The following is a 23,120-nucleotide window of genomic DNA, read 5'->3' as shown; positions in this document are numbered from 1 at the left end:
ACAAGTGAGACGGAAAACAGCCGGAGTTTCCGGGCGCGATCTCACCAGCACATCTGGGAAGCGTAGCACTCCCGTGGCTCAACCGAGGCTTCCAGCCGAAACTGCGTGGCAAAAAACTAGTACCTTGGAGGTACTAGTTTCCGGAAACTGCGGGGCAAGGGCGGGCGTCTGATCGCGTTTCCGGTGGCATCCGGCGCCCGCCCATGTCCCCTTGCAAATAAGGTGTGTTTTTTTTGTCCAAGTCTCTGTGGATGCGCATGCGCACCCAACGGAGCATGCGCATTTGTCATGTACACAAAAATAAAAAACAGTTTGCCGCGGCGCGCGCTTGCCCGCCCATGTCCCCTTGCAAATAAGGTGGGGTTTTTTTTGTCCAAGTCTCTGTGGATGCGCATGCGCACCCAACGGAGCATGCGCATTTGTCATGTACACAAAAATAAAAAACAGTTTGCCGCGGCGCGCGCTTCTTCGTTGCGCGCCGGCTTGTCCTGTGATCGGCACCTCTCCCTTGCCATGGAACCTCCACGGTACCTCCACAGGACTTCCACAGGAGGTCTGATCACGTAACTGCGCAGTAGTTTGCCCCAGGGCAAACAGCCACGCTTTCCCTCTGCAGTTTCCTGCCCGTGTGGCCGGGGCCTGAGACACCTTTGGGTAGCGAAGGGCGGGGTATAAATCCAATCTCTTCTCTTCTTCTTCTATATCTCTTCAGAAGTGAAATCATTTTGGCTACTCAGAGAAAAAGATAAACCACTTTGTGTGTGGTGAAATTTCTGGCAGCTGTTGTTAAGTTCCATGATAACTGATGTAGTCATTTTTAGGCTTTCCTTTTGCAGGGTGAGGTTCTGCTGTTTTATTACTCTGGTTGTGAAAACAGTAATCAAGAAGTAAGTAAGGTAGGCCAGAGGAAGCGTTCGAGGTACTTTGTAGGGGTTTATGATATATTTTTTTAAACTGGTATTTTTTGGTTCGGGTATTTGGATCTGGGATTTTTGGGAAATCCTGAATTTTGGGGGGTACAATAGACCCAAGAAGAAAAATACTAGTTAAAAAAAAAGGCCAGCACAAAGCGGAGCCAGCGGGGAACATCTGCACCCCAAGAGCACAGACAGTCCTGGCTGGACTCACTTCTCCTGCAGTCCAGTTTAAAGCTGTTCCACTGGGAGCAAAGGAGAAGCCAACGCAAAGCCCAGCTTGTGGGGAGCAATCTGTTCCTGGTGTCACAGCAGATCCTGGGGCTGGCTTCTTCTGCAGCCTGATTTAAACCAGGCTGCATGAGAAGCCAGCCCCAAGCTGAGCCAGCAGAAACAGTCTGCTTTCCACCAGCACAGCTGATCCTCGGGCTGTCTTCTGCAGTCCCTTTAAACTTTAAAGGGAGTGCAGCAATGTTCCTTTCTAAGCTGTGGAGTTTTGTGAGCAAAAATTCTACTTTGTGAGCTGCTGACATTAAAGTTGTGAGCAAGCGATTTGGCTGCTGCATAAATCAGTTTGCTCTGGAGCCATCCTCCCTGAGCAAAGATAAAAATGTGTGAGCCGGAGGCTAAAAATCTGTGAGCTAGCTCACACTAACTCAGCTTAGAGGGAACACTGGACTGCAGTAGAACCCTGAAAAACAACTGAGAGGCCTCTCTGCTGTTTTAGGATCTGCCCGGTAATCCCCAAATATATCTGTAATTTTGGGATTTTTTTCTCCCCGATTTTCCTGAGAAAACCTGGATACATTTGGGATGCTGAAATCTACCCGAAAAATACCTATAAGATATTTTTAAGGTAGATTTTTAGCTTGGATAGATCTGAATGCACACCTCCAGTATTTTGCTAGGTAGCTTTTACTGTGACCTTGTTCTTATGGGACTTTGGGGATTTGATTTTCACTTGTAGAACTTTATGGCCTGGATTGTTTCTGTTTTTCTAGACATTGCAAGGTTGTCTACCTCTTTCGTTATAGTTTATCTTATTTTAGCATATAGTTTTCCAGAGGGATTTGGGGGCATCCCTCTCTACTGCTGTGAAATGGTTTGGGCCTTTAGTTGTTACCCGATACTTGCAATGTACTTTCCTATTTTTTTCTCTTTCATGAAAATGTGTTTTTATTATTTTTGTAAGCCAGTTTGTGCTTTGAAGAAGTGAGATATAAATATATACATACAAATAGGGGCAAGGTAGGCACTTTCCTTGTTTCTGGCTCCACAGTTTAAGAAGAAATGTGCCAACTGGCAGAAGCAGACCATTGAATGTCAGTTGTTCTTTGTTGCCGAGCGCTTGTGGTTTGCATAATGTGTTTCTCTTTGTGCAAAGCGAATATCAAATAGCAGAAGTTTTACAGTTCCAGGAAAGTAATTGTGGAGCTCATAGGTAATGAAATACAACATGCCCTGCAAACAAGAAAATCCCTATTTTTACAGCAAGTTTAAGTTCTCCATTTTTAAGATTACTTTCTGTCTTGTTAAATAACTTGAAACCACTTCCACTTGCTGATTGCCACAACATGTGAGAACAATCATTCTATGGGCTTGATCCCTCTCTCTTTTGTGAAACATTTACCGAATCATGACTAAACTCGTGCCACATATGACCCTCTCTAATAGTAAAGTGGGTGGTTCATGTCAATCTTGAAAGCCATAAACCCAAGTCATCCTCAGGCAAGGTAGGGATATCTCTGTAATAATTTCCAGATATGCTGAAAAATAAGCGGGGACCCACAAAGGAACTCGCAGTGAAAAGGAAATCGCACTCCTACTAGTTCCTGCTTCTTCCAACAGCATGCCGACCACTCCTTTCTCACTGTCCCACCTAGGGTTGCCAGTTCCAGGATGAGAAATACCTGGAGATTTGGGGGGGTGGAGCCTCAGGAGGATGAGGTTTGGGGAGGGGAGGGACTTCAGTGGGGTATAATACCATAGAGTCTAGTACCTTCCATTTGTTGTTGTTGTTCAGTCGCACAGTCGAGTCCGACTCTTCGCGACCCCATGGACGAGCTCTCTCCAGGCCTTCCGGTCTTCTGCCGTCCTCTGAAGTTGGCTCAACTTCATGTTCGTTGCATCGATGACACTGTCTAACCATCTCATCCTTTGCCGTCCCCGTCTTCTTTGACCTTCAATCTTTCCAAGCATCAGGGTCTTCTCCAGTGAGTGCTCCCTTCTCATTTGGTGGCCAAAGTATTTGAGCTTCAGTTTCATTATCTGGCCTTCCAGGGAACAGTCAGGGGTGATTTCTTTGAGGATTGACTGATTTGTTCTTCTTGCAGTCCAAGGGACTCTCAAGAGTCTCCTCCAGCACCATAGTTCAAAAGAATCTATTCTTCGGCGCTCGGCCTTCCTTATAGTCCAGCTCTCGCAGCCATACCTTCCATACATGGCCCTAATCTGTGGATTTAGTTATTCACATTTATGGCCATGTTCAGAATTAGATATAACAAATGGGGGACTTGCAGGGGGAACTCTGTTCCCCTCCTCTACAATTTCATTTTTCTCTCCCCTCAACTCCCCCACAGCCTTTCCCCTTTACATGTTTTCTTCTCACCTTCCCATCCACCAGCCAACTTACCTTTATCTGTCACCCATCATCAGCTTTCCCTCCTTCACTCCCCCTGGGAGCCTCTGTGTGGGAAAACTGTGTCCAAGTTGCATAGTGCTGGCCACCTGGAAACCTGCAAGTATTTGTAGGGGGCACCTCGTTTTCCCTTGTAGTGCTCTAAGCACACTGTTTCATCTTTTCCTCCTCCTGGCAGCTCCCATATCCACACTTTCCCCTTCTTGCGTCTCTCCTTCTCAGCCTCCCATAAACTAATGGGCTTCATTAGAATTTCTTTATAATAGATTATCCACTTTGTGGTCTTATCACAGCTCATTAAATTGGAATGCCAGCAAGGGCTGAGGTGATCGACTGAAATGGGATGCTTTATGGACAAGCTAGTGCAATGTCATAAGCTACGAATGTCATACGTAGAACAGAAGATGGTACTAGTTAAATACAAATGGAAGAATCATTGCACAGTGGAACAGAGGAAGAAAAGACATATTTAGGATAGCTATAAAGCAATAAATTTGTCCATACTAGATTCGCACAAAAAAGAATGACTTTGTTTGTCTGGTTACTTAGCTTTAATTGGGAGTTAAGGGAAATAAGTTCACTCTGGATGTCACCCTACATTTAAATTTGCTAGTCTGGAAAAGTAATGGAGAAGAAATCTGATCAAGTAGATATTCCCAACTGTTTCTGTCCTTGTACCAACAGAGAATCTTCTTGGAATGAATGTGTGGGTTTTCTACAAGGTGATGTTGCCTAAAGTGAAATGCGTTTCTCCACATCAGCCATCACTTCAGTTGAATTGGGATCCCTTTATTTGATTATTTATGCAGAGAATTTTCTGCCAAGAAGTTCATGAAACTGAAAAGGAGAAAGTAGCATAGCGACTGTAGCTCCTCTTCCAACCGAATAGCCTCTTTTCTCAAAAACATCACCATTTGGTTCCTGATGTTATAGACACTTGACCTTTTTGACAAGGCTGATCTCATTGTACTCTGCTATTTTGGTATTTGGACTCAGCCTATCTGGCCCTTCACAATCTGCTGAATTGAGCCTTTACTATCCTCTCCCGCTCCCCACCCCAGCTGTGCCACAGTTTTCGAAGTTCTCTAGGGAATTCTCCAAGGTATTCCTACCAAATGTACTTCAGGGCATATAAGATTGATCCAGTGAATCCAAAATGGGAAAAAGTCTCCCTTATGTGACGTCCTGGAGACGAGCTTCATTGTTTGAATGAATTGGCTGAGCTTTTTCACTCTGGGATTTCATTCTAGGAGAGGAAAGCTGTTCCCAGCTGGTATTTGTTTGGAGTTAGTAGGAGCCACAGTCTGAAATGAATCCTTATTTCTTGGCATCTTTTCTTGTTTGACTCAGAGGGCTCATTCTTTCACTGTCTCCCTCCAGAGGGAGTAAATTCCTTGGGATTCTCCAGAGTAACACCAAACTTATTGTGGTTATGGTAGAGAAAGTAGTTAATACCCTTCACTGGAACTGACTGTTTATAAGAGACAATTATTTGACTTCTACTAAATAAATCCCCCTAACCCTGATTATCTTTCCAGCTCTAAGGAGAAATGTCCAGTCTACCCTTATAGGGGAGTTTGATTCAGTACATGGCAGCAAACAACGCAGGATTTCCTGGATCCTGGAATCTTTTCTGACCCCTTTCTGACTGAGCTTTAAGACTAGGTGACATCAACAGGCTGGCAATAGGAAGCTCTGTGTTTCTTCAAGGGTGCGATCAGATGGGCTGTTTGATCCGATGTCATCGCTTCTCCCTACTGGATTTGACGTGCACGTCCAGACAGCGACATCTGTCTTCTGTTCCCCAGTTGTCAGCCCCCCATCCTCACCTCTGACTTTCCTGACACCAGGGAAAGTCTGGTATTTACGAATCCAGTTGTTTTCAACGCACATTTCTGGCCATCGGATCTTAAGTGATCATGCGCTAATTACATAGACTTTTTTTAAAAAAAGAAGCTGCCCGCCAACTCCATGATGACCATGCAGCAGTAGACTGATTGGTGGACCACAGGGTGAGGTGGAATTAGGGTGCCACATCTGGTCAAAACTCTCCAGAACAAATAGTTTCGGAGAAACTAGAGTCATGGCCAGACTGTGCCAAGCCTGTCATCTGACTTCATCTGACTTCAGACTGGGAGCAACCCACAATTGAGAACTGGTGGTTGCGTGTAGTTTTAAGTGGAGTCCAGATGAGATGGAAAAGATGCAATTTTGAAGGCAGAGACTCTGAGAACATGAAGCCTGCTCACTATCAATGGAATACTGATGTTACCCGCTCATGTGTTGCTTTACCAGAGCAGGGTATGCAGCTTGGCTCTCCTTCTTGTTCTGCCACCACCTTTGCCTAAGCTGGTAGTAGCAGTGGCCAGAATGCTTTTTTGCCGGTTACATCTTATATACCAGTTCTGTTCCTTTATTTTCATGTATGTCTGTATTTGACAGATTTCTACCCTGACTTCCAAACTGATCTTTGTTAAAATAGGGATTCGGGACTTCAAAAGTAAGTTATCTTTGTGCTGGAGGCAAGGATCGGGTACAGTAATGTGCTCTGTGTGAGATTGCTCTTAAAGACAGCCTGGAAGCTGAACCTAAGGCAAAACCCTGCAGCCTGCACCTTCAAAGCTTTTAATGGCCTGGGACTAATATGTTTCAGAAAGCGTATCTTCTCGTATGAAAACAAATATATATATATATATAGTTTTAATTTGTCAATACAGAAAGTAATATCAGAAATGCTTCAAATTGTTAAAAGTACCTCAAAATACAATATTCTAAAACGAAGTCAATGTACTTTATACAACTTAACAATATTACAGAGAAATCCTCTATTAAGCTTAAAATTATTGTCCTAATGAATTAGGAAAGTAATAGATAAGTATTCACATCACTAGCCATTTGTGATAATATGCATTGGATGGGAGTATATCATGTGTTGAAAGGTAGGAGAATATTGGAAACCAGATTGTTTAGAATTTGGGTAGGGATGTCTGATCTGTTTGTGCTCTGCTCATTCGGTCTGTGATTTTTGCCATCACAAACTGTTCCCAAATCTTATCATGCCAAGTAGTTAATGTAGGTGGCGGCGGAGATTTCCAACATGTAGCTATTGTCAAGCGAGCTGTTCCTAGGAGTAATGTTATTATCTCTTTAGTTCTATTATCTATGGTGTGATCCCAGTGGTTCAATAACAAAGCCTCAGGACTAGAGTTGAAGTCGTGTGAAGTTATTTCAATAATTTGTTTCCGGACTTCCTCCCAGAAGTAACGGATCTTTGGGCACCCCCACCAACAATGTAAATAAGTACCGATCTGCCCGCATCCTTTCCAACATATCGGGTTATTGTTAGAGTCTATTTTATATAATTGATACGGAGTTACGTACCATCTAGAATAAAGTTTAAAAAACTGTAGTCGAACATTGTATATGCTAGAGCTGTTAGCTGGAGAGGACCAAAGTCTGCATCATTCCATTGTACTGTGAAGTCTTCTTCCCAACGATGTTGGAATTTGAGTTTTATCCGGCTCTCCTCCGTGACAATCACAATATATAATCTGGAAATAATGCCTTTTGGGGAGTTAGAGTGAAGTTTAATAATTTTTTCCAAGTTTGTTAACTCTCTTTGAAATGTGCCCAACCCTGTAAGATAATCAATAAGACTTCTTAATTGGAAATACTGAAGCCAAGGTGCGCGTTTGCCCATTTTCTGGTCGAAGTACTGTTTGTCCAGTATTTTCCCTTTTTCTACTAAGTCGTATGGGCGTCTGAGAGCAGCTTCCTTCCAGTCTTCGAAGGTATGCAGAGTTAGACCATGAACCCATGAGTTCTGAAGGGCTCTTGCTGTAGATGCTTCCTTTTTGGGGGGAGCACAGATTTCTTTGAATTTAGGGAATGGCCTCTCTCAAAATGTTTCATCACTGTTCCTTTAAAAAAAAAAAAAAAAAACCTCTGTAACGCCAATCTGTTTGGAAGGTCTTTGTTGGGCAAGAGGGAGAGATGTACTTTGGCTTTGATACTATTGTTTTAGCTTTTAATGATTATGGGTTCAGCTTTCCTTGAGTTTTAGGGAATGAAACTGTTTATTTAATGCTGAGTGATTGCAACAAACAAACAAACAACCCCTACAAAACCCAGGGCATAAGCATTTTCATGTAAACTAGAGGAGCCACCTGTGGGATGTGAACCCTTCCATTGGTGATGCCAGCAATCCTTTGCCTATCTAAATACCCCCGGCACTTACTCCTTCATCTGCAAAGCTCCTCCTCAAACTCTGTTTCTTGCTCATGCTGGAAGGTGATGGGAATGGTGATCCCAGCCATTGAATAGCAAGACATCTGCTATCTGCATGGCCACACCCCTTCATCTACATAGCCCCACCCTAGATAATGATTTTGGAATGGAATGGCAACAGAGGCTCGTTGCAGTTCCCATGCATGGCAGTGTAAGCTGCTGTTACTTAATGTTCTCCACCCTTCCCCTTGCCTATTTTTGCTAGCATAGGAAGCATTATCTCTTCTTCTGTACCTGCTGATCTTGATGCCTCCTGACATCCCAGTCCCTGATGCCACATGTTCTTACACTTTGTTTGAACATATGTACTCTTGTGCGTAATACTGTAATGAACCTAGTAGCTGGGACTGGGGTATTTGAAGTTAATACAAGCAACGGGGGAAGGAGAGCCGGCCAACAGTGATGCGGATAGGAATGAACAAATATAGTATTTTTTCATCTCTTTCCATTTTTGTATGTCACGGTGAGCCTTTTCATTCTAGCCATTTTTGTTGCTGGGTTCCTGATTCATTCGTTTCTTTAATGGCATTCTGATAACACTTTTCAAGGCCATTTATGCATGAAACCCCCCCCCCTCCATTTGTACACAGTTGACACCAAAATAATGGCGAAACTTTAAATAAATTTAAGAGGCAGCAAATTTAGTGTGAGAACATGGCACAAAAACGAAGACTCAGAGTTTTGATTTGCACAAGGGAGAGAGGTGAAAATTAAATGGGCGGGGGAGCCGGTTGAACAGCGCAGCATTGCAGTTAACTCATCTTCCCTGATACTGGCGTGAAGGAAAGAGCCTTGGTGGGCCAATAGGCTGCCTCCTTGGAAAACACCACGAGTTGACGCTTCTACAGCCGCCCTGGCCACATTAGCCCTCTCCAGGTGCAACCACCACCTTTTCTCTGTCTCTGGCCGTCCCCACATGGTTCTGCACAAGCTTCTGTTAGTCAGGGGGGGGGGGAGAGAGAGAGAGAGAGCACATGTGAAATGTGTTTCTGATAAGTTTGAAATGTTTATGTTTTCAAGTGCCTAGCCCTAATAATCCCTCTAATTTCCTGCATCCTTGCAGGCTGTCCTTTGTGGGACAAAGACTTCTCTTGATCAGTGTTTATTAAGAGGAAAGTCTCATAAGAAATGCTGAAGAACTATAGGAAATGACTGGGTGTTGAGTGGGTCATTCCCCCCCCCCCGGTGGGTCACCCCACCCCATATTTCTTCATGTGACCTGTCTGCATAGCAATATAAGCATAGCAATATAGGCCAGGTTAAGGGGGTGGTTTTAATGCATTTCTTTGCTGAGTTTGCCTCAGCCTTTCTGCATAAGCTCTAGATCCTTTTTCTTTTTTGTCCTCCAGCATGTATTGGGGTCTCTCTCTCTCTCTCTCTCTCTTTTTGGATTTCAATCTGTTTTGGTTGGTTTCCCACCATATTTCAAAGGTGCCAGGTTAAGCACAGTGAGCCAGATTTTGCTTTCATTCCCTTGGCGGGTTCTTGACTAACGACGCTTCGGGGGGAAAAAACCCATTTTTAAAATGATTTTATTGGTTTTTACTCTGTGAGCTGCCTTGAGTAATTTTCTGTTTTTTCTCAAACATTTATATTCTCCCTTTCCAAAATGATGCCCAAGGTTAGTACACAACAGGAGAATGAAATGATGCAGTATTCTCTCTCCATTGCCGAGAGTTGTCTTTAGCTACTAAAGACAAGAGAAGAAGAAATAAAGGGGAGAGGGGGAAAAGGTAGCCAGTGCAGTTACGATCCCTTCCATCTTTCTCTCCCTGCCTTCAGGGGGTGGGGGTGGTGATTCACAATTTCCAGTGTAGTATAGTGGTTAAGCTCCTGCCAACCTAGCAGTTCGAAAGTAAGAAATTGCAAGTAGATAAATTGGTACTGCTTCGGTGGGAAGGTAACAGCGTTCCGTGTGCCTTGGCGTTTAGTCATGCCGGCCACATGACCACGGAAACATCTTCGGACAGCGCTGGCTCTTCGGCTTGGAAACGGAGATAAGCACCACAACTCTAGATCGGATTCGACTGGCTTTCGAGCAAGGGAAACCTTTACCTATAGTGGTTAAGAGTGTTGGACTACTGTCTAGGAGACCCAGTTTCGAATCTCCACTCGTGTCATGGAAGCTTGCTGGGTGACTTTGGGCCGCTCACACTCCCAGCCTAACCTACCTCATCAGTAGAAAATAGCAAGAGCACAGTGGCACCTTAAAGTGGCCTTGGCCGGGAGGGCGGGATAAAAATTTAATTAATAAATAAATAAGGACTGACAAAATATGTGGCAGGGGAGGGGAGTTCACGACGCCATCCCGCCCTTTTCCAATAAGTCACTGCTCACTTCTTCAGAACTCACAAAAGCTCCTACCCTGCCATATATTTTGTTAGTCTTTAAGGTGCTCCTGGACTCTTGCTCTTTTCTACTGCTGCAGACAGATTAACATGGCTACCTATCGTGATCTACCTCATAGGGTTATTGTGAGGGCAAGACGGAGGACAGGGGAATGATGTAAAGCCGCCTTGGGTTCTCACTGGGGAGAAAGGTGGGGTACAGATGAATTAAATAAGTGAACAGTGGATTTCAATGTCAGAGTCTTCTCCGCAGCCGAAAGAGGTAGCGCTATACTGTGGGGCTACAGCTCAGAGATTGTGTTGGGGGAAAAGAATCATCCCTCCAAAGGGAAAGAAAATCTAGGACAGCAAGGGTGAGATGCTAGCTGTGTTGAGCTTGTCTTTGTTGCTCGCTAAGTTCCCCCCCCCCCACATAAGGGAGCATTCAGAATATGATCCCTCGGCTGCAGAGAGAAACGGTGCCCTTCATTCTGCCCCCTCTGCCAACTCAGTCTGCTGCTTGATCGGCATACCTGTCATTCCTTTTCCTATAAGGAATGTCACATGTGTAGCAAAGGGCTGGCAAATAGTCTTTTGAGGAATTAAGCTCTACTGTCGTCCACTTGTGCTGCCCAGGCACTTCCTACAGCCACCTGGTGGTGGGGCCCACCCCCAAGACTGACTGACTGACTGACTGACTGACTGTGTTTTTGGAGAATGCTGCTTTCCAAATGGCGCAAGGCCCAAAGCGGCCCTGCTGTTGAGTTTGAGCTGCTTTCCTGCTGTGCATATCTGCATTACCGATCGGCTCGATCCCATTTGAGGGAGGAAGTTGGAAGCAAAGTTGTTTGCTCAAGCAAAATGGATGATTTAAACTGTGCACCAAGAACACATACAGCACTATTCAAAGAAAAACAGGCAGCAGATAATGCAAAGCTGCAGCAGTTCCCGTCTGCTGGCCAGCTGTTCTAAATCCACCAAAAATGAACCTGGAGGTCAATTATTCCTATGCAAAGAGTGTCCTTAGTGGTAGGGTCTTGCTGAAGTGAGCAGGAGCTAAGAAAACTCAAAGCAAAGGAAGCCAAAGGTGTGGGGAGACTCTAGACCCTACTGTTTTACACACTACTTAGGCTGTATTCCTCTGCCTGCCCCCCAGGTAATTCCCTGAGTTCTAGAAAGCTCTTTCATAGGGCATAAGCTCACTGCTGATTTACACAATACAAAGTCCCCATGGCTGTCATAAGGATTCTGTTTCAGATATACAAGAGGTGTTCTGTGCCTGCTAAAGGGCACATGGGCCCATTCTGGTTGTGACTGTGCTACAGCACAGAAGCAGCTTCCTGGTGTTCAGAGATATTCAGTCTCTGAAATAGAGACCCATGTTTAGCTCTCGCCAGGGGACATTTCCTAGAAAAAGAGGTGCAGGAGCTCATTTGCATATGCCACACCCCCTGACAAAGGGCATGCATGCAAGCATGTCTGAGTTCCTTGCCTGATCTTCTCCAGGTGCCCTTTGGTGAAGGTGAAGATAGGGCAGGGAACCCAGGCATGTTTAGAATGCCTTTCTCTCCATTTGGGAAAGGGAAAGAAAGGCATTTAAATCTACCCCCTTCCCTGAGTTTCTCCACAAAAGCAGAGAGGCTCAGGGGAAAGGGGGGGCATGTCTGCCCACCTCCCCCTTCCCTTCTCCAGCAGGGGGCACCCCGGGCTCCTTATACTGCCGGAGCACCGCTCCGCCGCGCTCCGGCAAGAAATGACCCCTGGCTCTCGCAGTATTGGGATATTTGGAACCTCTTCTCCATGAAGTTTATTCTGTTACTGTCTGGAAGTGATAGCCCCTTTAGAGCTTTGAGGAGGGAGGGAAATGTAATATAGTTATTTTTATTACTGACCAACGACATTGAAATCCCCACGAGATTGATTGATCGGAACATTTTATCCTGACTTCCTTGCTGAAAACAGTGACTCAGAAGGAATGACAAGACAGCCAAGACGCTGAAATAAAGATCTTCACAGAATTTAGAACCCTTGCAGCTCTTGTGATCTGCCACAGACATGATGCACCATCCAGCTTAATGCCAGAAAACAACAGCCTTATGCTGCGCGTGGAATTGGACCCCAGGAGGTGCCTTCCTCACTTCCTCTGACAAACCTAGCAATGAGCCTGAGTCACTGCCAGAAAGGATCAAGCCCAGGGAGCCAAGCGGACAGAGAGCAGTGCTAGTGGGCTCCCTTAGGAGGAGACTCTGACAGGATCTGAGATGGGGCACAGGTTCATATCAGCAGAAGCGGTCCTTAAGAACATAAGAACATAAGAACATAAGAGATGCTAATGTTGGATCAGGCCAATGGCCCATCCAGTCCAACACTCTGTCACACAGTGGCCAGAAATACCAGGTGCCATCAGTTGAAGCCGTCCATGCTTGGAGCCGCCACCACCTCCTGTGGCAGTGAATTCCATGTGTTAATCACTCTTTGGGTGAAAAAATACTTCCCTTTATCCGTTCTAACCCGACCACTCAGCAATTGCATGAAGTGCCCACGAGTTCTTGTATTGTGAGAAAGGGAGAAAAGTACCTCTTTCTCTACCTGCTCTTTCCCATGCATAATCTTGTAAACCTCAATCATGTCACCCCTCAGTCGTCCTTATTTATTTATTTATTTTGTTTCACTTTTACCCCGCCCTTCCCGCTAGGCAGGCTCAGGGCGGCTTCGAAGAACTGACAAGCAGTATACATTCACAATAAAATATAAAACATCAATTTAAAAAGTACTGCAAAGTACTGCAGAACAGTCCTTCAAGTAGGCTGGTCCCAGTAGGGTTGCCGGGTCCCTACCTTTTGCCGGCGGGGGGCTCCAGGCTGGTCTCCTGGATCTTCTTGCATGCGTGCCACGATGACATCCCCTGGAAGTGACGTCATCACACTAGGCATGTGGGGGGGTTACCATAGAGTTTTTAGCCAAATGCTAGAGGGTCCCCCGCAACGTGCCCAGTGCAATGATGTCACCTCTGGGTGACGTCATTGCACTGGGCCCATCAGGCACGGCTGAGCTCTTCAGGGGCAGGGCTCACCCCACCACCCAATTTGGGGGCCCGAAATCAGGGAGAACCCCCCACCCCCATCAGGGGGGTGGCAACCAGTGCTCCCTCTAAGCTGTGGATTCTTGTGAGCAAAAATTCTACTTTGTGAGCTCCTGGCATTAAAGTTGTGAGTGAGTGATTTGGCTGCTGCATAAATTACTTTGCTCTGGAGCCCTCCTTCCTGAGCTAAGACAAAAATGTGTGAGCCAGAGGCTAAAAAACTGTGAGCTAGCTCACACTAACTCAGCTTAGAGGGAACACTGGCTGGCAGCCCTAGGTCCCAGGTTGTATTGGGCTTTAAAGATGAATTGTTGTTGTTCAGTCGCACAGTCGAGTCCAACGCTTCGCGACCCCATGGACCAGCTCCCGCCAGGCCCTCCTGTCTTCCGCCGTCCTCTGAAGTTGGCTCAATTTCATGTTCGTTGCATCGATGACACTGTCTAACCATCTCATCCTTCGCCGTCCCCGTCTTCTTTGACCTTCAATCATTCCCAGCATCAGGGTCTTCTCCAGTGAGTGCTCCCTTCTCATTTGGTGGCCAAAGTATTTGAGCTTCAGTTTCATTATCTGGCCTTCCAGGGAACAGTCAGGGTTGATTTCTTTGAGGATTCACTGATTTGATCTTCTTGCAGTCCAAGGGACTCTCAAGAGTCTTCTCCAGCACCATAGTTCAAAAGAATCTATTCTTCGGCGCTCGGCCTTCCTTATAGTCCAGCTCTCGCAGCCATACATGACTACTGGGAATACCATTGCTTTGACCATGCGGACTTTTGTTGGCAGGGTGATGTCTCTACTTTTTATCAAGATGTCTCTACTTTTAAAGATGAATACAGCACCTTAAATTGGGCTCAATAACCACTTGAGCCACCGCAGCACCTTAAATTGGGCTCAGAAGCAAGTAGGTAACCAGTGGAGCTGTTTCAGGACAGGAATAATGTGCTCCCACCTCCAAGCTGTACGGTGCGCCTTTTGGACCCAAAATCAGAAGGCGGGGAGAGAGATGCATTGAATCAGCCTGCCGGTTCCCATGTTATCGATGCCGCCTGCTTTAAAGTCACTTATTTTGAGGGGGCGACAACCAAGCAGAAGCTAAACTTAATATAGGACGATGGAGTGGTAAAGACAATCCTGCTGATCTGAAAACTTCATCTCCTTTTTGGCAGAAAATTATATAATCTCATTCTTTCATCTCTGCTCCGGCAGCTGTTCCGTTCTGTCCTACCGATCTCATGGCCTGCAGCCAGCGGGCTGCATAAAACAGAGTCCCTTGGCTTCCGTGTTCCAAGTGCTGAAATGGAGATGAGTCATCTCATATCCCTGGGAAAATACCTAGCAGCCCCCACTTTCCTCACCTTTGCTTCATGCAAGTAATGAATGAAGACATCCAGGGGTCAGTCATTCATTCCTCCAGGGGTCAGTGCCGGAAGTCAGGTGATCTTGGCACCAATTAGCTCACTCTGTCCTGTGTGCAAGCTTGGAATGGGAGTTTGTGGACATTTGGTACTAATCACATAGCCCCTAAAGTTTCTGGCTTGGAACCCCCCTGTCTGTTCTCATGAGAGGGGTCACTTATTGCTGTGAACTCCGCCCTCATCATTCTTACACACTGCCGAATGCCCTTCACTGCTTTGTTATAGTCACACGCTCTGGAATAGCTTGTCCTCCTCTGAATTAAAAAAAACAGGAGTCAGTTTGGGCTTGGGGGGGTGTTAAAGATATACTGGAACAACAGAACTGTACTGTACAACATTGGATGCAGATCAGCTTTCCTAGATGGAAAGGATGAACTGAGAGGCTGTGCACCATACGGGTTCTTAGTGTTCATGTGCATATACACAGGGCTCTTTTTGTAGAAAAAGCCCAGCAGGAACTCATTAGCATAACAGGCCACACCCAACAGCAGAAACTCATTAGCATATTAGGACACACCCCCATGCATTCCCTTAGTTTGCCTGGGCAAGCTCCCCTTTGAAGGGAAGGGAAGGCATTTAAACACCTCCCCGATCCTTCCAGGGTCCCCTCTGGCCCACCCACCTCAGAGTCGCCGGGGGGGGGGTGTCGCTCACCAGACCTTCCCTCTGTAGCCTCACACACAGAGGTTTTGGCTGCAGTGGGCGTGGCCAACTCTGAAGCCAGCCGGAACTCCGTTCCTGTGCGTTCCTGCCCAAAAATAGCCCTGCATATACATATGCACAGGTCCAGTAAAGTCATTATGCCTCTGAGATTTAGAGACTGGGGGAGAGAGCTGAGCCCTGAAAAACCGCAGGCTTTGAAAGTGCCACAACCCAGATAACCTGCTGAAACTAAACAGGTTTGCATCTGGTCAGCACCAGGTTGGGAGACCTCCTGGAAACCCTGTGGTTTTAAAGACGAGACTGAGATTTCACAAAAAGGAACCCGGAATCAATGTGAGAGCCATGTAATGCAGGGTGACCAGCCCAAGCCCATCTCAGTATTAAAGAGAGGGTTGGCTCTAACCAGCTTTCCACTCCTGAAAAGGGGAAGGCCCGAAATGGCTATGCTGGGGGTGTTCAGACCTGCGGGAAGAAAAACTTTGTAGGACAGGAACTCCAGTAAGGAGAAGAATTAGATTTAGGTGGGATACAACCCAAACTATTGCATGGTCAAAGGCCAGTGTGAATTCATCTTGCTTCTAAGGCTCTGATCTGTTTGAGGGATACTGAATAATAATGACAAATTTCCCCTGTGTTCTCAGGGACCAGAAGGAAAACCAGGCCGGCAAGGGGAAAAGGGCAAAACCGGCCCTAAGGTAGGGATGCTTCTGCTGTTCCTGTTCTGTTGCTGTTTGTGTCAATCTCTGCCCCCCACCCACCCTTTTGTATTATCTCTTGGCATTGTTCCTCTCTAAGGCGGTCCACCTGTATTTGGGCTGTGCCACTTGGGACTCTGGGAGAGGGATTTACCAGTAGAGCCAGTTTTTGGTGCAGTGGCTAAGAGCACGGACTCTAATCTGAGAGAACCGGGTTTGTGACTCCCCAGTCCTCCACATGCAGCTGCTAGTGTGACCTTGGGTCAGTCACAAGTTCTCTCAGAGCTGTTCTTTCAAGGGCAGTCCTCGAAAGAGCTCTCTCAGCCCCACCTACCTCACAGGGTGTCTGTTGTGGGGAGGGGAAGGGGAAGGAGATTGTGAGCCGCTCTGAAACTCCAAGTGAAGGGTATAAATCCAATCTCCTCCTCCTCCTCCTCCTCCTCCTCCTCTCCATTTAAAAAAAAGATTCCTACACACAGGAAAATTAGGATTTCAAGGAGAAAGGCTATATATATATATGACAGCCCAAACACTGGTCAGGTACCAGCAAGAAGTCCTTGTGTCCCGACACTAATGTTTATCCTTGTTTTCAGGGCAGCAAAGGCAGTCAGGGGCAACTTGGAGAAACTGGCCCACCTGGGAAAATGGGACCCGTGGGGACTCAAGGCCCAAAAGGATCCAGAGGTACCCTGGGAGCTATGGTGAGAACGTAGCGTCTGCTCTGAATGCACGTCTGGGTCAGTGTTCCAACATCGAATTGGGAAGGATGTGTCTTTTTGTGGGGAGGCTCACGGCATCCTGGAGGGAGGGTGTTTTGTGGCGGTCACTCCCGCATTCTGGAGCTTCTGCCACAAGCTGAGTGTCCTCTGAATACAATGAAAGACATATTTCATTTGGCAAGCATTTAACCATTAGAGAGGGCCATGCAAGGATTCAGGGCTGAAGCGGTCATGATGTGGGAGATCCATTGTCAGCTCTCCTAATGTCTTGCTTTAACTTAAAAGGAGATGGGGGGGATTTTAATTGGAGCAACGATGCTAGCTGTGAGGGGAGAGAGGAGATGTTTAACAGTTTCTACCCAGGCTTTCCCCCTAATCTAAATCTCCCATCCCGCAGAGGGGAAAACAGATACCTAAAATATGCCTTTAGGTATCACCTGCAGGAATGGGAAAAAATCAGAGCTGTTTTGTACCTTTGCTTCCTTTATTACAGTGCTGTTTTGAGGGGCATCCTACGATATGGTCTGCTATTCATTCTGGTTCTGTGTTTTCCCCTGATTTACTTTGTTCTTTCCCAAACCTGAATTGGTAGAGTCTTTTTGGAATAATCTCAGTCAAAGCCCCTTTGGGTGCTATGTGGAAAGGGGCAGTTTTTTCAGGTACTGACCACATCAGCACTGTTTTCCATACCTCAGTCTCTGTGGTGTCCACCTCCACCCCATATACACACTAAAGGGCTTTTTTTTAAGGTATTTGCTATAGCTATTCCTTCTGTACCATTCTTCTTAAAACTCTGCAGCCAAAAGGGCTAGAGGCAACTGCTTGACTGCTGTGTGAAACAGTGTGCTAGACTAGGTGGACCACCGGTTCTTATAACACTATAGTATTATAATATTATAAAGGTCTGTTGCAATAAGGTCTACTAGTTATCATTTTAAAAAGAAGCAAAGCTCTAGTCCTTTGGGTTGTGGAGTTATAAGGGAGAAGTTAATAGCTGCATGTTTCTTATTTATTTTTACTTATTTGAATTTTAGGGCTCCCTCCCGTGTGCAAGGGCTCAGGGCTGTGTACAACATATCAATACATACATTTATGAATCAACCATAAATCAAAATTAAAGCTGTTAAAAACAGTTGAAACAGTAATAAAACTATTTCAGAATGGTGTTTTAAGGACAATTTATGTCCTTTCCCTGCGAGGGAGAAGAGAGATGGAAGAGGCCAGGCTTGATGCTAACCTTTGCTGTCCTCGACCGTAGGCCTGGCGGAACATCTCTGTCTTACAGGCAGTGTTCCCTCTAAGCTGAGTTAGTGTGAGCTAGCTCACAGTTTTTTAGCCTCCGGCTCACACATTTTTGTCTTAGCTCCAGAAGGATGGCTCCAGAACAAGCTAATTTATGCAGTAACCGAATCGCTCACTCACAACTTTAATGCCAGTAGCTCACAAAGTAGAATTTTTGCTCACAAGACTCCGCAGCTTAGAGGGAGCATTGCTGACAGGCCTTGTGAAGCTGCATTAAGTCCCACAGGGCCTGGATGTCATTAAGGCAGAGAGTCCCACCAGGCCAAAAAGGCTACAAAGATGGGAACGAGTACATAGTTGCAAAACATCATTATTACATTGCAGAGCTGTAATGCTGTAGGTGTCGTGATTATTTTAAGCCTGGAGCCCTTCCCCCAGTGGTGGGGTGGGAAATTGCACCCACAGGACTGAGGCAAGGAAAGCGCAAGGAAAGCGTCTGTGCGCATGCTCCGTTGCCACTTCAAATGCCTCGGCATGCACAGCAACAGTGAGAGTTTTGCAAAGAATTGTCTCTGTGCAAGCTGCCCATCTTTCAGCATGAATTGGGGAAACTGGGGGTGGGGGCACAGAGGCTATAAAACCACTTCCCTTAAAGCAGTTGCTCTGGTCAGAGCCCCTCCCCCTTTAATTTTTTTGTTTATTCTGGCAGTCGTGTCACAATGGATACCTGTTTCAGCCCTGCTTTGAGAAGTGCATTGCCATGTGTTTAGGTAGCCGACAACAGATGTTAAAATCTTTTTGTTTCAGAATCAGTGTATTTAAATTCTGTGATGGGCAGAGCACTGCCATCGCTCACCTGGCCCATGCACAGCCACCCATAACCCCTGCTGCTCAGAAACCTCTGGGTCCCTGAAGAGGAAGTCCAAGAAGATGCAGCAGACTTTTGCGTCCTTTCCTTTAATTGTAGCATGTGGGACTCAAAAGGTGTGAGAATCGTGTTGGCTCCTTCCTTCCGTATCAGCCAGCCTCAGATCCCTTTAATCCTTCCTGCTACGATGTAGAATAGCTCTGTGTTTATTTTCAAGCCAAGCTTATAAATTACTGAAAGCTCCAGGGGTCCAAACCTTGAACGGCTAACAGCCTTGAGAAGCAGATAGCAGCAACAGCAAGATTCTTGTCTGTATGAAGGATGTTGCCCGGCTAGAATCCTCATAGCAAAGTCTAGCAAAAGGCTGTGAAGATACCAAATAACCAAAGAGAGAGGGGAAGTAGTCGATAGAAACACTGGTAGGAAGACCAAACAAGAACTCACCTGAGCACAGACAAACTTGATGTTCTCTTGTTCCACCAGGGTGCCCCAGGCAGGATGGGTGTCCAAGGGGAGCCTGGCTTAAAGGGCTATCAGGTAAACTGTCATTCTGGAATCCCTGTGCACTTAGGGTCACCAGATGGGCCAGCTGTTCAGATTTTGGGTGTGTCTTCCTGGTGCCCACTTGGACCATTAGCTGTCTTGGACTAGCATCTTGTTCCCCACAGTGGGCAACCAGATGATCCCAGGATGCCCACAAGCAGGGCTTTTTTGGTAGAAAAAGCCCAGCAGGAACTCATTAGCATAATAGGCCACACCCAACAGCATAACCTCTGTCGCACGAATCCGACGACGACCCGTCGTCCTCTTCCTCACTCGTGCTCCGTTGACCTTCCACCTCCGCCACCCTGACAACTGTCCCCTTTTTGGGTCCAGAGGGTGGGCCTCAGACACCTGGACGTGAAGGTCGGTTACTTCACCAAGTCCTTACAACCGTCCCTGCTGACTGTAGCTTGGCCCTCTCTCTCGCAACCGCTCTCAGTCAGGAGTCATCCCTGGCCGTCTCCGTCCCTCTCCCTTTTATCCTCCCCACTTCTCCTCACGTGCTCCCCTGCTCCTTCCCGGCTGTCCACCCACCTTGGCCCCGCCCCCTTATATAAACGTTCACGCCGTTCCCCGAGACACCTCCCCCTTCTCCCTTCCCTGTGGCTTCCGGTTTCGGCGCTCGGCGGCGCGGCTGTGCCCGTGCGCCGGGCTGTTGATGCGGACCGTCTCGTGTTCCTCCCCCCTCCTGTTTCTCCGCCCCTGCCCAGCGAGCGCCGAGGTAGGGGGAGTTTGCCGTCTGTCCTCCCCCGTCCCCGGTGGAGGCCGTTTCCCGCCGCCCGACCCGGCCCGTCTCTGAGGGCGGGGTGGGAGGGCGGGCATCTTGCCTCTCCTGCCCGCTTCCCTCGTTCCCTGCCAGCCTCGGTGCCACACTGGTGAGTGTTCCGGGGCCCTTCTTCTTTGCCCGTTCTTGTGCTGGGTCTTTGGTTCCTCCCGCCGGGAGGGGGTTGGGAGTCCCGTCCTCGGGACAACCTCATTAGCATATTAGGCCACACCCTGACAGTGCAGCTGGTTAGCATATTAGGCCACAGCCCCATTCCTTCCCTTGGCTTGCCCGGGCACCCTGCGGCTGTAGGGAGGAGCTCGGGACCCATGTTCCCTTTGCACTGTTGTTGTTTCCTGAAAGAATATCTTGGCTTTATCTAGTTATATGGTTATTGTGAGATTGAACTTGGTATTAAAACGTTTATTTTATACACTTTTTTATTCCAGCCAGCAGTTTTTGGTGTTTTGTACTTTTACACGTATGCTGGTTCCCCTTCTTCTTTTGTTTCCTCTTCCAGTGTGTGTAGTATAGCTAGGAGATGCTAAGATTGTCTGGCAGCCAGAAGTTCTAGCTCTTTTAGTGTTATGCACCACTAGGTGGCGAGCTAGACTTGTTTTTAAGGCAAGAGACGTTTCAGAGGTAGTTTGTCATTGCCTACCTCTGCGTCACGACCCTAGTATTCCTTGGCAGTCGCCCATCCAAGTACTAGCCAAGGCCAACCCTGCTTACCGTCCAAGATCTGATGAGATTGGGCTAGCCTGGGCTATCCAGCTCAGGGCACTGCCCTTGTTAATCAGTGACATCACACCTAGTTAGTGACATCATAGCAGAAAAAGTGCCAGTCCAAAGCCTTCCTCCAGCAGACCTTTCCTATATGGCCAGTGCATTGGCACCTGAAAGTCCCAATGCTCCCCCCTCCCCGAATCAGCCCCATCTCAGGATGCTTATCATGGAACTGCCAGCCAGCCCCTTAGACACTTTCTTCCTTTTTCTCCCACAGGGGCATGCAGGCTCACCTGGGCCGATCGGACCACCTGGATCAAAAGGTGAAAAGGTAAATAGGTAGAATCTGTGCACTGTAACTCAGTTGGCAAAACGGAAGCAGTATCACAGCTGATATGAGCCTAAGGATAGATCTGTATTGGGCCAAGTCTGCAGACAATCTGTGCCAAGCAAAGTGAAAATTTTGCAGTCAGAATCAATTGTATCAATTTGCATGTATTTTGCATAGCCTATCATTCCTTCTGCTAGCCATGGTGCAAGAAATGCGGCGCACTGAATCCTCCTCTGATCTTTATCTGGTCAAAGATCCGTCTAGTCCATAGGATCCCAAACTTATTTGGCCTACTGCCAAAAGGCTGCTTTAGATAGGTTCTGGACTCTTCTTTCTTTATGCTTCCACCGCCCCCTTATTTGTATTCAACGCCCCGCAATTGCACCCAAGGCTCCGACCGCCCACCTGGATCGTTCCAGCACCCTCGGGGTGGTATTGCCCACTTTGGGGACCAGTGTTCCTGATTCCTACTATGGTTAACCCCAGGGCTTTTTTTGTGGAAAAAGCCCAGCAGGAACTCATTAGCATAATAGGCCACACCCAACAGCAGAAACTCATTAACATATTAGGCCACACCCCTGACAGCACAGCTCATTGGCATATTAGGCCACACCCCCATGTTACCAGAAGTGTCCTCATCCAGCCACACCCACCTTTTGCTTCTTATTCTGTATACCTTGTTTGTTGCCAAAGCCCAGGGCTTTTTTTGTAGCAGGAACTCCGTTGCATGTTAGGCCACACACCCCTAATGTAACCAGTCCTAATGAGTTTCTGCTGTTGGGTGTGGCCTATTATGCTAATGAGTTTTTGCTGAGTGTGGCCAACTTGGGAGCCAGCCGGAACTCCGTTCCTGTGCGTTCCTGCCCAAAAATAGCCCTGCATGAGGGCAAGATTCTTCCCTGTTCGCTGTCCATCAGCTACTGGTATTCAAAGGGTACACCACTTCTGAACATGGAGATTCCCTTTAGCCATCGTGCCTTTTGATGAATTTGTCCTCCGTGAATTTATCTAACCCCCTTTAAAGCCATCTGAGCTAATGGTCATCACGGTGTCCTCCTGTGGTAGTAAATCCCACAAGTTAATTATGAATTGTGTGGTGGAACCTTTGCCTTCTGTCCTGTCTACACTTTTCTTGTATCCTGTCAACATCTGAGAGACTGCATGCTGTGGATGCAGGGATTTCTCCAGTCTGGCCATGGCGTTAAGGCATAGGAACTAAAAAAAAAAAACCCACAAAAAAGTGGAACTCTGACTGGGGTCCAGTGTGCTGTTTTTTGGGAACAAGTGCTTTTGAACTTGGGGGAGACTTGCTTCTGAGTGAGCATGTATAGGATCAGGGCTGTATATTTCTCAGGATCCTGAATTCTGCTCCACCTACCAGCATCCCAGGCCTTTTCCCACTGGCCATGAGAAATGTATTGGCATCCAATTTTTGCCCAAAAGAGCAAATTCTTCTAAACTCAGATATACCGCTTGAATAAAGTTTGCAAAGTAAATGAAGGGCACAATCACACGCACAATTAGCCACGCCATAGGCGCGAATGCCGGGTGGATTTAAAGGGCGTGATCAGACACAAACATCTGGGAAGCGCCCCGCACCCGTCGGCAACCCATTTTCCTCCGCTGCAGAAGCAGAGTAAACAGACACCAGGGAAAGTCCGGTAGCAAACGGGTTGCTACGAGCCACAGACAGACTTTCCCTTGTCTGATCGCTCCAGTGCGCTCTCATGGCATCGGGATAGTCTGATCAGGCCATTCTGACTCCATACCGTTGTTTTCCCCCCCTTCCCAGTATGTGCATCATCGCACACTCCATAGGGAGTCCTCAGTGCTGAGATGCAATTCATCGATTCCCCATTTAAGCACATTGGGAACAAATGGCCAGAAAAAACCAACCCCAACTCACCTGC

General features: G+C 46.9%; 1 protein-coding gene across 1 annotated transcript in view; it reads left to right on the top strand.

Moving 5' to 3' along the window:
- Positions 1–23,120, top strand: part of COL27A1 (collagen, type XXVII, alpha 1) — a 399,797-nt gene that overhangs the window by 307,408 nt on the left and 69,269 nt on the right. The window contains exons 41-44 of the mRNA XM_015420171.1: positions 15,965–16,018; positions 16,612–16,719; positions 19,331–19,384; positions 21,157–21,210. Of these exons, the coding sequence (XP_015275657.1) occupies positions 15,965–16,018; positions 16,612–16,719; positions 19,331–19,384; positions 21,157–21,210 (270 nt within the window). The remainder of the gene's footprint in view (positions 1–15,964; positions 16,019–16,611; positions 16,720–19,330; positions 19,385–21,156; positions 21,211–23,120) is intronic.

This window comes from Gekko japonicus, unplaced genomic scaffold, assembly GCF_001447785.1.
Source record: "Gekko japonicus isolate JY-2015 unplaced genomic scaffold, Gekko_japonicus_V1.1 scaffold102, whole genome shotgun sequence".
In the NCBI taxonomy this organism is placed as follows: domain Eukaryota; kingdom Metazoa; phylum Chordata; class Lepidosauria; order Squamata; family Gekkonidae; genus Gekko; species Gekko japonicus.
Note: the sequence above shows the minus strand (reverse complement) of the source record. Positions and strands in the feature narration are given on the sequence as shown.